The sequence below is a fragment of the Caretta caretta genome, chromosome 4 (genome assembly GCF_965140235.1).
Source record: "Caretta caretta isolate rCarCar2 chromosome 4, rCarCar1.hap1, whole genome shotgun sequence".
Classification (NCBI taxonomy): Eukaryota; Metazoa; Chordata; order Testudines; family Cheloniidae; genus Caretta; species Caretta caretta.
The window spans coordinates 68,311,473-68,327,345 of record NC_134209.1 but is presented as its reverse complement, the minus strand read 5'-3'; the positions used below and the strand labels follow the sequence as shown (position 1 = coordinate 68,327,345).

Here is a 15,873-nt window from a genome sequence, read left to right as displayed (position 1 = left end):
CCATTCTCGTGGTTAAAATATTTTTACAATGGTTCTCATTCATCTAACAAGATAGTAACTGGCATTTATATATGACCATATTAAAAAGATCTATGTATATTTGAAGTGTACAATGGAAAATAATGAATTTGATATAACCTCTTCTAGATGGAAATTTTTTAAAGTATGCCTTCAATATAGCAATTATTTCACATCATAACATGTAGTTTTTAATTAAATGTAAAAATACAACTACATAAAGCAGAAATCCAATCTGATTTGCTTGAAAATAGATTGCTATTTCACTCTCCTGGAATGGTTTATTTAAAAACAGTAAATGGAAAAGAAATGCATTTTCTTGTGTTGTTCTAAGCCTCAGGGGCTAAATGTAATGAATATTTTAAGAGATTATTTTAATTAAATTCCTGCACATCTAAACAGAGTAATATTTTATTATCACATACATAACCATGTAACTGAGGTATTCATTAAAGTTAACACTTTCTGGACCAAGAATTCATGGTATGATTTACTGACCTTGTGTGAAAAGGCACAAATTAGGAAGAAAAATGAAGGGGGACAGACTTTGATTAATATAGGTAATGCTATACCATATTTATAATAGCCTTTTCCCTATTCTGGTTTATAAATGCAGTCACTGAGAAAGGTGCCCTGCTGAGGCTGAAATGAGGCTGAAATCGGAGCACATGCCACTAGAGTGTGGGGAAACTGATCACACTGTCAGCAATTCATTTCAAAATGATGTATTTAGTGCTCATTTCACCTTCCAAGAAAAAAGGGAAAGGAGTTCCTTAGACTGGAAGGTGATATTGTTATTTTCAAGGACATACCTAAGTAAAAGATTGCACAAAGGGGGGAGGTAAAAAAAAAAGAAAAAAAAAAGGGCAGAGCAAACAAGGAGAGCTTTATGCAGAAATTCAGCACTACCATGCTGTTTGATAATTGCTAACATATGTGACTCCTCTGTTTCATTGTAGTCGTCCTCGTGAGTTCTGGCGCCTTGACTACTGGGAAGATGACTTGCGGCGCCGGCGACGATTTGTGCGTAACCCCCTTGGATCGACACATCCTGAAGCGACACTAAAAGCAGCTGTAGAACATGGTCAGTGTAAAAACTGCTTCTTGCCAGTAGTAGCAGGTACAGTTCATGGCAATGAAGACTAGACCTTCATTCCGACAAGACATTGTTCCACATTCCGAAGGCTTGTCACTTAATTTCAAACGTTTAACAAAAAGATAAATTGACCACTATTCATCATAAACAATGTTAATACCTCTTAAGTATATCTTAAGAGAACCTGCATGTGCAAATGTTTTACACACAGTGTTTGTACACACAGTTCTCATTACTTTGAAGCAAATGTGAATACAATTTTTCCACTAATCCCTGGATATATTATTTGTGATAAATTACCAATTTATATTTTAACAATTTTAATAAATAGTAAATATTTCCCTGTGAAAAATTCCAACCAATTGTTTCAGTTAGCTGTAATGTAAAAACGAAAGCAGTTATAAAGCAATATGGATTTCCAGAGATGCTTGTGTATTTCTATCTCCTAAATTTTAGCATGAGAATCCAGCCAGAGAGAGATGCTAACAAATACCAGAGTGCAAGGTAGAGTCCAAGAAGTGATTGCTAGAGGGTAACATAGGTACCTGGTGAGTGAAAGAGGAGATAGGATTTTAATGTTTTCATATGTTCATATTTGCATCTTTTTATTGGAGAAAGCTCTACATATGTTTCCATTTCCATTATAGTGTGTATCTCTAAAATTTTAATTTAGTAACTGTTTTGAAAGCCCTGATAAACTAAAGGGAATAAATAAGCAGAGCCACTGATTGTTCCTTTGGGTTTAAAAATGTATTTAGTTTGATGATGTACTTAAATTTATTATTTTATGACTTTGAGAGCTAATTAAGATACATTAAGTAGAAAAAAAATCCATTCCCCACATTTAAAATTAATTGGTTCTGATTAAAGCTGAATACTCTAAACCACAAAAGTATATGTTTTCATGAACCAGAATTATTTTTTTAAAATATTTAGCAGCCGTGTTCTTTTTGTTTTCCAATGTATGAATATGTTGTTTCTCTCTCTCTCTCAATTAATATAAATTTTAAATCATTAAGACTATTGTATGGCTCCAGAAGAGCATCATCATCTTAAAGGTTGGCCTTGGCCTAGCATCTTAACCTCTTGCACTCAGCCTTTAAGAGCCATTTCTGGAGGAAAATGCCTACAATATGTCAGCAGATATAATGCCAAATGTGACATCAGTCCTTTAAAATAAATGACCATACAGAAAATAGTCAATAAAGTGATCTAAAAGCAATAATGGTCCCAGACCCCTACATCTTTGACTATAGGAGAAGGAGAAATGAGATGTAGATTTAATTAGGCCACTTCTGCTTTGAGGCTTGTTTTTAATTTTGTGGGTTTTTTCTACACTATGAGTTTCAAGGGCATAAGGTGCCTTTTAGCTAATGATCCTTGCATTAGAAAGAACTGCCTCCTTTAAAACCATGTTTAGCGTCAATAAAATAGATTTTTCTCACATGTTTTGAGTTCATATTTACATTGTTGTGGTTTAATATGAATATCTCTTTCTCCAATCTTTATATTCTGTTTATCAGATATATAAAAGTACATATACATACACATCTATATTTTAATTGCTAATCCTTTAGAGCATATCTTTATTTAGACAAACAGTTTTTCCTATGTAATTAAACACAGATTAATACAATTCCACCAACTGGAGAGATGGGTAACATTTATCAATAACCAAACTCCAATTTTTACTGTCTGTTTGTACTAGCTGATTCACATAGGAGAGAGACTCTTTTCCAAACAAAAGTAAACTAAATCCAAGTAGCCCTTTTTGATAATATATTATTGCTAGCTAATGAAAATAAAGTTGATTAAATTTCCCATCAGCTATTCCTTCTGTTCAACATTTTTTAAAATCTTTGACAAACTTCTGTTTTGTTTAATTTTTGATGGTGTTTTAATTGTGAAGTTTTAATTTAATGCCATAATTACTAATTGCCGTTTTCATTATTACATTAATTTTTCAGTTTCTTAAGTTAAAATATTCATTGCATAGTTAAACATAAACACAAATGCCAGATAGGTGGGTCAACTTAGTAATAATTTAGCTAGAAAGAGGCTAACCAGTCATCTATCAGTATTAATACAGACTTCTGAAGTAATGAAAGAAAACAGCATTATAAATATGGACATCAAAACCTTTTCATTATTATAACAACAATAATTAATAAACAATATCAAAGCAGAAAATTCCATCCCTTGGAGATTCTGGTGATGAGACTTTCAGGCTATGCTCTCATGAGTTAGGATGATGCCAGAATTCTCAGTGGAATTGTCCTTATGTTCTATAGTTTCTCATTAATAATGTATCATGAATCATTCTATATCAATTAAATATGCACTTCTCTAAAGCAAATAAACTTTTGGCATAATGAATGCACCCCCACCCTCCCCCCTTAGCCTTTTTTTTTTTTTTTAACAGCATGACCCTACTCTGAAATCAGATATATGGATTTTGCCAAAGAATAGGAAAGTTAAGATAAATGTTTAAGTATAAATAATGAAAAAAGAAAATGTTGAATGGAACGTATTTTTAAAAGCATTTTAATTTTCAGCTAACTTATCACTCTTAAGATAGGCTGTATCTACTGTTGTTTGCATTACAGTAGTTCTAGGTGTAGTCCCTGCCCCAGAGAGCTCACAGTCAAAGAAAGCTCACACTGTGAAATATCAAAAAAAGATCCAAAAGCAATCAGACATAATACAGTAAACATACAAAAAACAACAGCAACAAAAATCAGCCCTGTTGCAGCCTAGTTATGTTTTCGTAGCAAGACCCCATCTTTTCCATGGATTGATTTGATTTGAAGGAGAGCCTCTGGTGTAGAGGTGGCAGAGTAAATACCTGAAGACTAATGTTCTCTGTTCAGGCAATCAATAGCAGCCCCATGACTATACTTCTGGCTACCTTCTAGTTAAAAACAAATTTTTAATTCTGACAATTTAATTGCCCTTCCCAAGTTCACATTAACTTGCTTGGGAAAAAGGGCTTCAGGTAATTTTTCAAAGGAGGGGGGGGGGAAGAACCTCCAAAATGGTTATTTATAAAAGTCAGTCTGGCACTGTGTGTCCGCACATGGGGAAGGGAAGGGGATGTAATTTTTTCTTTCTCTAGAAATTGAACCCTAAGTTTTAAAATAAAATAACCGGCATAGAAACTGAACTTTCTTTATGGAAATTGGCAGCATCAGGCAAAGATGAACACTTTAAAATAAATTAATTTAAGCCAAAAATCATCTGTTAAAGAAGTCTGACAAAATCTAATTGATGGAAAATACTTTCATGAAATGTGTTCATGTGTGTCAGTTTAAAAAAAACCAACTTTCTGTTTGCAGTAAAATAGACTGTTGTAGTACTGTCAACTTAAACATTGCAGATTGTGCCAGTGTATCCCACCATAATTGTGAAATTGACTAGAAACTGACCATGAACAAAAACAAAGCTAACTAATCAATTTTAATTGTCTAAGCTCAAGTGAAAAAGAATCAAACACACAAAAATAAAATGGTGCAAAAGAGCATTATATTTTCAATATTTCCCTTTAACTAAGTGGTGATGGTAGTGAAAGATGGTGAAATTTTTAAATGATTTTTTAAAAATTAAATTATTTTAAATGGACACTACCTGCCTAAACTTTTAAAAATTCTTTATTTTTTTCAATTTGTCAGAAATCAACCACTTGACATCAAGTTATCTGGTGTATAATGCTTTCTGATGATTTATCAAACTGATTTTTAAATTAAGTAGCTGCTAACCTTAAACCATCAATATAAATGAGTGATAAACAAATAGTTGCACCAACCTCCAAAAAAACCAAGCCTAGTTTTATGAAAACTTGAAATTTGGCCAGCAACACAAGATAAATCAAGATTTTAGACCCCTATCCTCCAAGTAGCTCTGCTTCATTAAAGTCAATAAGGCTCCCTACTTGCTTCAGAAATCTGCTTCCATAGAGCTCCTTGCAGGATCAGGGCTGTAGTATGGAGAGGGAGAAGGAAAGAATATGGATTTGAAATAATGGAATAATTACTGTGCCATATAAGTATGATGCCAGTGGTCTCTTGTTTGCTGTATAAGACATAGAGACTATGCCTCTTGGGGTATGTCTACACTGCAAAGAAAAAGCTGTGGCTGGCCCTGCTTACTTGGGTCGCAGGGCTGTTTCATTGCAGTGTAGACTTTCAGGCTCGGGCTGCAGCCCAACCTCTGTGACCCATCTACCTTGCAGGGGTGGCCTCATTCTGAAAAGATGTAAGCATGCATTTAGATCTGCAGGACTGAGGCCTAAGGCTCAAATTCTGCCACAGAACTGCAAGAGGGTTACAGGGATTTGCATTAGCAGACACCAAAGCAGGATTTGGGACCTAAATAGGAAATTATTAAATGTTTACTTTGGGGAATGCTTTTTATTCATACTTCTAAAAAGATTTACTGTTAAGAGATCACTTCCTCCCCATACACTTTTTTTTGCATAGTTGAGAATGTTAGCTGCTGAAGGTAGAACATCATAATACTTTTAATGACAGGTTTCAGAGTAACAGCCGTGTTAGTCTGTATTCGCAAAAAGAAAAGGAGTACTTGTGGCAGAAAGAAGAAAAGGAGTACTTAGAGACTAACCAATTTATTTGAGCATAAGCTTTCGTGAGCTGGATGAAGTGAGCTGTAGCTCATGAAAGCTTATGCTCAAATAAATTGGTTAGTCTCTAAGGTGCCACAAGTACTCCTTTTCTTTTTGATAATACTTTTAAGTGTCATTTGTTAGCATTTGACTAAACTGAATACACAAATGTGCATGTACACACACATATGTATGTGGACATGTGTGTGTATGCGCGCATGTATGCATAGACAAGATATATATGTACTAGGCTCTGTCTTGTACACACAAGTCTCAGATTTATACCTGTAGAGAGAGAACTAGAATGCTGTGTGTATAGATTGTATCTGTGCAATATATCTTGTCTGTGCACAATTATGTAAATACACACACGTATGTGTACATTGAATGTATGTATGTGTGTGTATATATTCCTGTATTCAGGTTAGCAGGGTGCTAACAGATGATGCTTTATTATATTCTGATTTTCTGCCTTCCATCAACAAGCATTTTTTTATATTCATATGTATATACACGTGGATCTGTATATATATATATAGATTCATGTATATACATGTATAAAAGTTGTATAGATCCACATGTATAACTTATATATAATATATTCACGTATATATAAGTATATACATGTGGAGATATATATATATATATATATATATATGAGAGAGTGGTAAGGAGAGGTGATAGAAGTTAAAATGCCCACAAGGAATAAAACAACCAATAGCCTCAAATCTTCAATTAATGCAATTTGCTTCAATAGTTTTCTTTTGGAATATCCATAGTGATATATTTTAAATAATTATAACACAATTCGCCTAGGTGGAAAAATGAAATCCAATGATTGGAAAAGAGATGATGAAAGGAAGAGTTAATTTCTATTTATCCAATCTACATTTATAATTCCCCAGTCACCTTGCTATGGAAAGCCCCTTGTTTACTTTCATTTTCCTAATGATAGTGAGAAAAAAACTGAAGAAAACTTTAGTAAGTTTTAAGTTTTAGTAAACTTTTGGCCAGAAATTACCTGAGTTGTGTCTAAAAGTTGTACGTACAGATCTTGAATTTCAGATTAGCTCTTAAAGGGACAACAGGTACAGTTTTAGTTTGAAATGAGACCTTCAGTGTAATTAAGGCAGAATGTGCCAAAGAGAGTGAAAATATCTGACATTTACTTGTGAATGGCGATTTAAAAAGTACAATCCAGGCACGGTTTATAAAATAACAGATAAAATTTAGCTGCATTTAAAAAATGTTTATCTTTTATTTTGTACTTGAGATCATTTTTTTCTAATTAAAAAATAAAATCGTCAACAGAGTACTATTACGCCATTGAGAATTGAACGCAAGTGCATGTGGTGTGCATTAGAATACTGTTGGTAATTTTACTGCTGCTAACTTAAAATCCTCCAGGGGGAGTTAATTACAGGAAAACCTTTCTAAATATCAGCTGCATATTTTCTGTGACAGGACTGTTTTCAACTCAGGTTGAACAATTCCAGAGTCTGAGTTTTCTTTAGTTATATGAACTGATATATTTTAATACAAAATGTTGTTTCATGGGGTGCAGTGCACTCTGTTTTCCAAGTCAACGAAATCCTATGCATAATGTGGCAAAGCAATTTGGTCTGGAAGAAATTGTCATGCAAAAGAGAACTAATTTATAAATTAAACTTCCATTTTTTTAAACTGAAGGCCTAAACATAAAGTAGGGGTTTTTACTTTTCACTTAATTGGATAGTTTATTTTTTGCAATGTACGTGTATATATTTACTTAAACACTTTAAGCCATGGTATATTGCCACTAGGGATTGCGTTCTTCTGTAAATGTTTGCAGATTAAAGTTTTTTTAAAATAAGCCAGTGGACCCTCAAATCCTCTCTGGCAGTAATCAGAGAACGCAATGAGCAATGTGCTGAAGTTAGTTGATCATGATGTTAGACATATGTTTCTTAAAAGAAGTGTGGCCAGGTATTCTCTCATTTAATCATTTATTTTTAAGATTATATACAATTATGTGAATTTTGATAGTCAAAAACAATTGTATGATTGCACTACTATTTCCTGGCATAGTATCTCTGTGTCCACAGCACAGAATACCTTTGATGTATAATGAACCACTGCCTCCTATCTGTTGCTGTGAGCTTGAAATGTAAATAAATAGATTTAATCATGGGAGTGTAGAGATAAAAATAGGGCAAATATTTTCCCCATAAAATTGGCATTTCCTTTGTGTGTATTCTAAATAGAGAGAGGGAAGAAAACTGTTTAAGGCAGGTTACAATTACATGTATTGTCACATTAATGTAATGTTTGCTTAACTATACCATAAAATATTTAATTAGAAGGTATAGCATGAAATATGCTTTCTGTTGCTGATGTTAAAGATTAGGATGATTTTTCATTTTTGTTTTTTGTTCAGCATATTTAGTAATCCAGGCACGAACCTATTAACATCCTGTAGACTTTCAGAGTTTGCTTGTCTCATTTTTATAGCCCCTTTTGAAAGCAGGTGGGTGCACACTTCAGTAGAATGCTAAAAGTGATTTTTTTTAAACGTCTCACTCATCTCCATGTCTGTATGGCTGGATGTGTGTATCTAGTTAGTAAAATTTGCATATAACTTACTTTTCCAACTCCTTATTTCCACTCCTCCTATTACTAATGGAAAATATAGGAATCTGGCGTCTAGTTCTGCAGTGAATTGGCAAACGGTTTGAAATGTAGTATATTAAGTTCGAGTTTAGTCACAATAAAATATGAAATTATAAGAATACTATTCACAAGGATTAGTTTGCAAGAAGATCTAAAATAAACTTCCCACCTCAGTGACCTCTTCTAAGTGAATCTCTGGAATAGCTGTGTGTCTCTTGCTGTTACTGGTTGGATTTGAATATTTTAAACGTTAGTAAGTCGCAGCTGTTTTGGAAGCTAATACCTAGTGTAGAGAAATTATTTCCATTAATTCTTTCTTGGGACGCCATCAAATGTAACTGGGTATTGAAAGCCTCTGGCAACACCGACAGTTTTCTAAAGTTTATTGACTTGCTGCCCTAGCATTGTGCACACGCGAAGATCAGATGCATGGCGCGCTAGCAAGTGTGTGTGTGTGTGTGTGTGTTGGTTTGGGGGGAAGAGAAAAGGAGAGATGTAAAGAAATGCAAATAAATAAATAACCCCTATGTAAAGAATAAAAGATCAAAGAGGCGCTGAATCGGGTTACGTTGAACAGGAAGATAGGGCGAACCTACGATGTAAACTGTGCATTGGCTTTTGTCTTGAGCAAGTTTGTATCTGTAAAATGAAATCGTGTATTGCTGTTGTCACTGTCTACAAAAGATTTGCTGTTGTGTAGTGAGAGCAGACAGGCGCGCACCCTTTGAGAGCCTATAGAAGCCAGTCCCTATTTCAGCTTCCCCCTGCCGGCCTGTCTCCAGGTCTCCTGCTGCCTCTCCTCTCTGCTTCGTTTCTCCACTTGCTGCTTTTTGCAGCGTGGAGACAGCAAGGCCAACCCTGGTCGGCTCGCAGCAGTTTCCCTGTTGCGTTTATCCAAAGCTCTCGTTCACTGGCCGGAGAAGTTGTCGGGCGGCGGCTGCTCTCGCTCCCAGCCTGCAGCGCTGGGGGCCTGGGTAAATTCTAAAGAAGCTGCCCGAGCCGCGCAGGGCGCAGAAGGCTGGATCACGGCTCGCGAAGCAGCCGGACGAAGAGCTGCTCTTGTCGCCGCGGCTCTCTGGGTCAAATCGAGCCCCTGAGCTTTTAATGGGGACTCTCCATTGGTTCCAATGGTGAATTTTTCTAAAACCTGATGGCTAGACGTGGCCCTGTGATTGGCAAAGGAATTGTGCCCCTTTCCTGTTTGCCTTTCCTGAATCGACGCTTAAAACGTAGCATTTAAAGACAAGTTACTCTGCAGAGTCTAGAACCATCTCCAGCAGATAGAGCCTCTTAACTTCTGGAGAAATGTCTGGTGGTTTTCTCATCCCAAATTTTGGGAGGACTGAAATAGCGCTAAATACTGCAGAGATCGCCCCGTGTATTTCAAGGCAGGTTTAATAGGATTAAAACTAGCTCAGCTAGCCACTTGTCCCCCTAATGTTAGAGGTTTAACGAGAGCTTCCCGGGCATACTTACTCTCAGCCAGAGTTTTCTCCTCTCTGATCTTCATTGCAAAAGGCTATTTTCCAATCACCGTTGCCTCTGAGAGCTGATAGACAGCAATGTTTCTCTCTTTCATTTCAGCTCCAGACGAAGACGTGCTTCTTAAAGGAAAGCAGTCCATCAAGAGTCAGGTTTTAGGAAATCAGAACTCGGAGAGTGAGATTCTCTTGGAAGGCGACGATGATACCTTGTCATCCATTGAGGAGAAAGATTTGGAGAACTTAATTGGTAACTTCAGCTGTCTATTTGCTCCCTAGCTCCTCAGTTTCCTTACCCATTTAGCTCTATTTTCATACTTTTTTGCAGTGAGTATTGTTTTGGGATAGACAGTGATAGATTGTTCTTTCCCATAATTGAGTTAATGAAAGATAATTTTCTGTGCACCTCAGGGTTTGAGACTCAGCTTTAGCACACTAGTGAATTTTCCTTCTGCGGCTTTTATAACCCTATTGTTTTCACCCGGGGAGATTTAAAAAAAAATAATTTTTTTTTGCATTTTCCTAAGAAAGCATGTGTAGAAAAGTAGCCTTTTTCATTAACAAGAGCTCCCTTTTTCTACTTTTGACTAGTCTAAGTGCTCAAAACCCTGGGGCTAGTGGGCAGTTTTGTTATTTATAATTGGAGGCTTTAGAGAGCTCTATTTTTGAGTCATAAAAATACATCAGTCACTTCTCTTTTGTTGAAGGGTCTGTTTACTGCATTAAGAGTTCAACTCTTCTAACCCTTCTCAGTCCCTTTCCCCCAAAAGTATCCTCATAGCTGATGTTTTTTTTCACCCTGAAAATGGTCAGTTCCATTAACTTGATTACTTTTACTGTGTTGGATGCACGCCTCTTTGTTAGAGTTTGCAGTCAAAATGGCTTAAACCTGCTTCTTTTACCTATAATGTTTAAATGCTAAACAATAGCTCCAAATTCAGGGACTACAACTTCCAATTTAGCTCCATTTTTAAAAGAGTAACACAGGCTTATATGAAAACTTGAACTCCTTTGCACCATTCCACTTTACATGTGGATTTCTATGTGTGCTCATAATCCACATCCATTAAATTTACAGAAGAATGTTGCCCAGTTAAATTCTGACTTACTAGGAAGCAAATAAGTTATCAAAATGGAAGATGTGAAGTAATTGGAAATCGTATTTCAGGGCAATTCATTTACCCATTGTCTGAACTACATGCCACTTTTCTTTTTTAGACCATTGAAAATATAGCCTAATGTTAAGGTCATATACTAATCAGTGAAATAAAATAGAAGTAATTGGAGCATAATGCAATTTTTTTAATGGAATCTGTTCCTGTCTATTGCTGGTCTCCTCCTCAACAGCCTTCCACCCATTTCCTTCTCTTTTATTATGCATTGCTTGCTTCTAGGAATACATTCATACTGTAATAGAGGTGAAAGGGGAGTTTAATTATTTAATCTTGACAATGGCAATAGGATTAAGAAGTAATCCTCACTAATAAAGTGGTGTGGGTTAGAAATGAAGTGGAAATTGTCAGGGGTCTTCTACGGGACCTGGGTTGCCCCAGCTTCTGCAGCTGTCTGCTCACCCTGTAATTGAATGTCTGAGAGTGATTGAAAAAATGTTATTTCTCCTCTGGATTACATGCTAATGTACAGAGGGCAAAGGGAGACAGCAAAAGAACACATAGCTGCTTATTTCAACCATTTGTGGGGATGAGCTTTGGGAAATCATGGCAGTTCTGCAACTATCTGATGCCCATCTGCAAACACAATGTATTTGTACATTGGGAATAGAGGGCAAAGCTGCACTGATCTCAGCAGAGCATCTCTGCTATTGTCCTACTGGCACACATTAAGATTGATGTGAGATTAAAGACCATCATCCTCCTAACAATCGATGGAAATAACAATTCATCTGAGTTTTTTGGCAGTTATTCACCCATTGATTACCTGAACGTGTGTACCTCATTTATAGACACTTTATTAATTCAAAATTGTACATGTCACTTTCTCATATTTTCAGTTTTTTTTACAAAGATTTATGGCAAAGCTGCCACAAAGTAACTTAATTTTAATCAATTGGATAACAAATCTAACCTGTTTTCCCCTTGTATGTGTTCTCTTACATAATAGGTTGTGTGTTGTCAGATCTGTGCTGAGCCTATTGTTTTACTAGTAGTCTGATTTGTCTCTGTGATAAGCCCTGTGGAGATGTGATTATTCCAGTAAAAATTCATTCAGTTGGAAACCAACCCTCCAGCTGTTTACTCCCACAGTCCCCAAGCTACACTAACACTATCTGGAATCCTTGAACAGTATTTAACAATGGAATTGAAAGCATGTTAAAAACATTGTACTTTACAATCCCTAGTATTGACTGTTTAATTTTAACAATAGATTTCCAGCATTCATGGGAGGGAACACATTTAGAAGGTTAAGACAATTTTGAACCCAGACTGCTGTGTTCATCTTTTTAGAATTTTATTGAAACCCGTTAAGTTCTTAATGCACACATTTGAAATTAAGATTTCAAGTCTTCACTTCGTATTATTTATAACAGCAGATATATGGCTATATAAGTGTTTCAAAACTGAAAATGTGTCAGAATAAAACTAGATGATCTAACAATAAAACCACCTATCTGGCTTATGCATCAGTTGCAGCTGTAGCTGCTTTGGTGTTTGGTAATGCAGAGAGGTTGCAAGTCTGTGACATGTACTTATTGGAGTAACAACAGTTTGCTTTTTTAAACTAAGATCTCTGGTACTTTTTACCTTGTTTTTTGAGGTTAGAAAACAAATAACCTATGCTTGTTTCTGTGCAAGGTTGTGTAATCTGTTTGGATGTTTTGATTATTGCTGTTTTGCTCCTTTGGCAGGTCCAGTTAGCCTGTGTACACCAGCACAGCTTGTGGCTCCCTCTATAGTAGTGAAGGGCACTCTTTCCATCACCTCTTCTGAACTCTGCTTTGAGGTAGATGAAGAAGATCCCAGTTTTAAGAAAATCGACCCCAAGGTAAGAGATTGTTGACCTTCACCCGCTGGTGACAAATTACATGACCATTAATTCTCCATCCAACCTCCATTACCTCTATAGGTCACAAGTGTTCGTGTTTTTCTAAGTTTGTGACTGACTATGTGCATTAGCAAAGTTCATTTAAGTGGAGGGGGAAAAATCCAGCTCAGATGTTAATTAGCTTGTTGAAATAAAGCTCCAGGGAGGCATCCTAAATAAAGACATCTTGGACCACAAGGCCTTTGTGAACACTAGAAAATTCAACAAAACTGCTAGCTGAATCCTTTGTTTTACTTTCCTGTTTTTTTTAATGTAATGCCAATATAACATAATACTCTGCTCGCTGCACTCATTATTTTGCAGTGCTTCTATTTCCCGTTATTATATAGCAGATTTTACAGAGCATTGTATTTATCATAATCAAGCAGAAAATGTTATTTCCCCTTTAAAATGTATTTATGAATAGCCTTGTTAATATAAGTAAACTTGAGTAACCTGAGTTAATTACCTGATTAGCAATTTTTTGTTTAAAATTAGATTCACTTTGCAGTAAAATTCAGTTTGAGGGCTTAAATTTCTCATGCAGTGCGAAATTAGCACTATAAAGATTGCACTTGAATGATCCCCATAATGTTAAAAAATAGTAGCAGATGTGTGGCCTTCTTACTACACACATGCTCTTATTGTATTATAAACATGGAAAGAGTCCATGGATTTTACCATATCTATGTATTAAAACATTTATGTGGGGTGGGGTGCAGATAACTGGAACTATTAATTTATTTGGGTACAGTAAATTAATTTTTCAGACCTTTGGTTGTGCCAAAATATCTTTGAAAAAGTTTATAATATTAGGAAGAGATTTGTAAACCTTCGAAATCTTTGCCAATTTTGTGAATAATTTTATTTTAAAACACACTCTTTTGTTTGGCTATATATATATAAAAAATGGAAAACCACATATTTAGCATTAATGTGTTAGTGTACTTCCAATGTCAATCTAACATCTTCAGAGTCTTAGCTCAGAAAATGTACTGATTCGGTTTTTGTATGTGAAAAAGGAAAATAATGTGTCTCCACTGTTTTGCATGTTTCATTGTTCCATGTTTAGCATGTAGGATCATTTAGTACAGTTTGGAACATTCACCACTGCACCCTGTTTCACTTACAGGGACTATCCTTAGTTTAATCTGCTTTCTCTCTGCATGTGTGGTGGTTCTCACAAAGTGTAAATGGGCATTCTAGACCAATTGTACTTCTAAATCTGTAGCAGGGAGATTGTTCTTGGATTCCTATAAGAAAGGCAGTCAGTCTGTTAGTGTTTTGAGTTAGCCTGGTTTGGGGGAGATGGGGAAATGGGGGGTGGGGGTGGAATTCAGTTTTGTGTTTTAAAGACACTCCTTGATTTCCCATTGTATAGTGGTCAAAGACTAATCCTATATTGCTTTTGTTTTAAAGACAAACACAGATACAATTTAACTTTCCATTAATCATTGACACTTTCCCTGCCTCCACCCCATATTACCATAGGTTGATATCTGTAGCCAGAGTTTTGTAGAATATGCCCTTGAAAATCCAAATTCTGCGTTTTCTCAGAATGCCTGTTTAATTAATGAGTCTTCATCTGTTTGATAAATTCAACTTCCCTGTATATTTGTCTGAACTACTGGGAAAGAAAACATTGTGACAAGTTTTTTGAAGCAAAACCTGCAGTGGAGATAATATCAGTAGTGATAAGATCAGAGTTTATATTCTTACTCCAGGATTGTTTGTACAAGGACACAGTAGTCCTACAAGCACTGAGTTAAACCCATTTTGTCAGGTGAGCCAGGTTCAGAAAAGCTGTCTGCTTCTGTTGGTTAAAAAAACAAACAAACAAACAAAACCCAAGGCAACATTTTAAGACTTTACAATCCCAGAAATTTTGCTTTTCCATAATTTTGAGGTGGTGAGAGTATGCATGTGTATATTTGCAGGTAGAAATTAAAGATGATTTTACATAAGTATTTTATAGGGTCACTTTGTGTATCTTTGTGATCACAACGTAAACTAGATGGAATTGTTTTTGAAGTGGTTTCAGTTTTACTTTATAGTTATCTTTTTAAGTTGTTTTAAAATTCTTATGTAAACACAAAACCAACCCAAACTTTAAAGGCTATTTCTTTCTGGATTGTCCACAGAGAAGCGGAAGTAGTTCTTTGAAACAAGGTTTTGCATTGGCCTGAAAGGGCATGAAAAGGAATTTGAAATGCTCCAAACCAGTTTCAGAATATTTCCGGACGTTAAAGCAAATAATCAAAATTAATAAAAAAATCTCACAGTAAGGTTTTAGAAATGTAAACCTTCCTTAGAAAACTTGGAGCAAAACACTATAGCCGAAAATTAGGGGCAAATCAGCTAGCATTCATTTGAGGGGGGAAAATAACAAACAAAAAACCACGACCGATAAAGGGTCGAGATGTTTGAACATAAAATTGGTTGGTTTCTTTTAATACAGCATATTTCCACCTTTCCTGTGTATGCCCCTGTGTGCAGTGCTGCTGTGTTGCAGTTCTGTGCTATACTTAAAACCCAGAGAAAACAAATATTTGTTAGAAAAAAATCGTTGCATTTAAGCTTGTGTATTATTCAGAGAAGTGTTATACTTTTTTCATTTCAAAGTAAAACTGATAGTTGAGTAACCCTTGTGTAATAAAGCAAATATCTATTTATTTTAAAAGGACAAAATAGGAACGAATTGTGATAGTTCAACAACTGAATTAAAAACAATAAAGATATTTTAAGGATTATATTATAGAAACACTCTGCCCTAGTTCTGTCAAAATTGTGCCGAAATGCTATGTGATGGTGCATGTATTCCTAAAACTTTGGAGAGTAAGATTCAAGTGACAGAAAGAAACGCAACCAAAGAATGAATGGGAATTATTTTTTCATTAAGTACAGTCTATTTCTATTTTAATTGAAAATAATTGGAATAAACTTTAGAAAATGCTGATGAATTTATAGAT

General features: G+C 35.4%; 2 protein-coding genes across 10 annotated transcripts in view; one reads left to right on the top strand and one right to left on the bottom strand.

Moving 5' to 3' along the window:
* The window catches only part of LRBA (LPS responsive beige-like anchor protein), a 558,473-nt gene that overhangs the window by 290,780 nt on the left and 251,820 nt on the right, over positions 1-15,873 (top strand). For 7 of the 8 annotated variants that reach the window (XM_048847356.2, XM_048847351.2, XM_048847357.2 and 4 more), the window contains 3 exons: positions 978-1,102; positions 9,966-10,112; positions 12,729-12,865. In XM_048847356.2, the coding sequence (XP_048703313.2) occupies positions 978-1,102; positions 9,966-10,112; positions 12,729-12,865 (409 nt within the window). The remainder of the gene's footprint in view (positions 1-977; positions 1,103-9,965; positions 10,113-12,728; positions 12,866-15,873) is intronic. The other variant, XM_075127733.1, reaches the window with a different exon arrangement.
* MAB21L2 (mab-21 like 2) overlaps positions 1-15,873 on the bottom strand; it is a 37,390-nt gene that overhangs the window by 19,006 nt on the left and 2,511 nt on the right. The window lies entirely within an intron of this gene.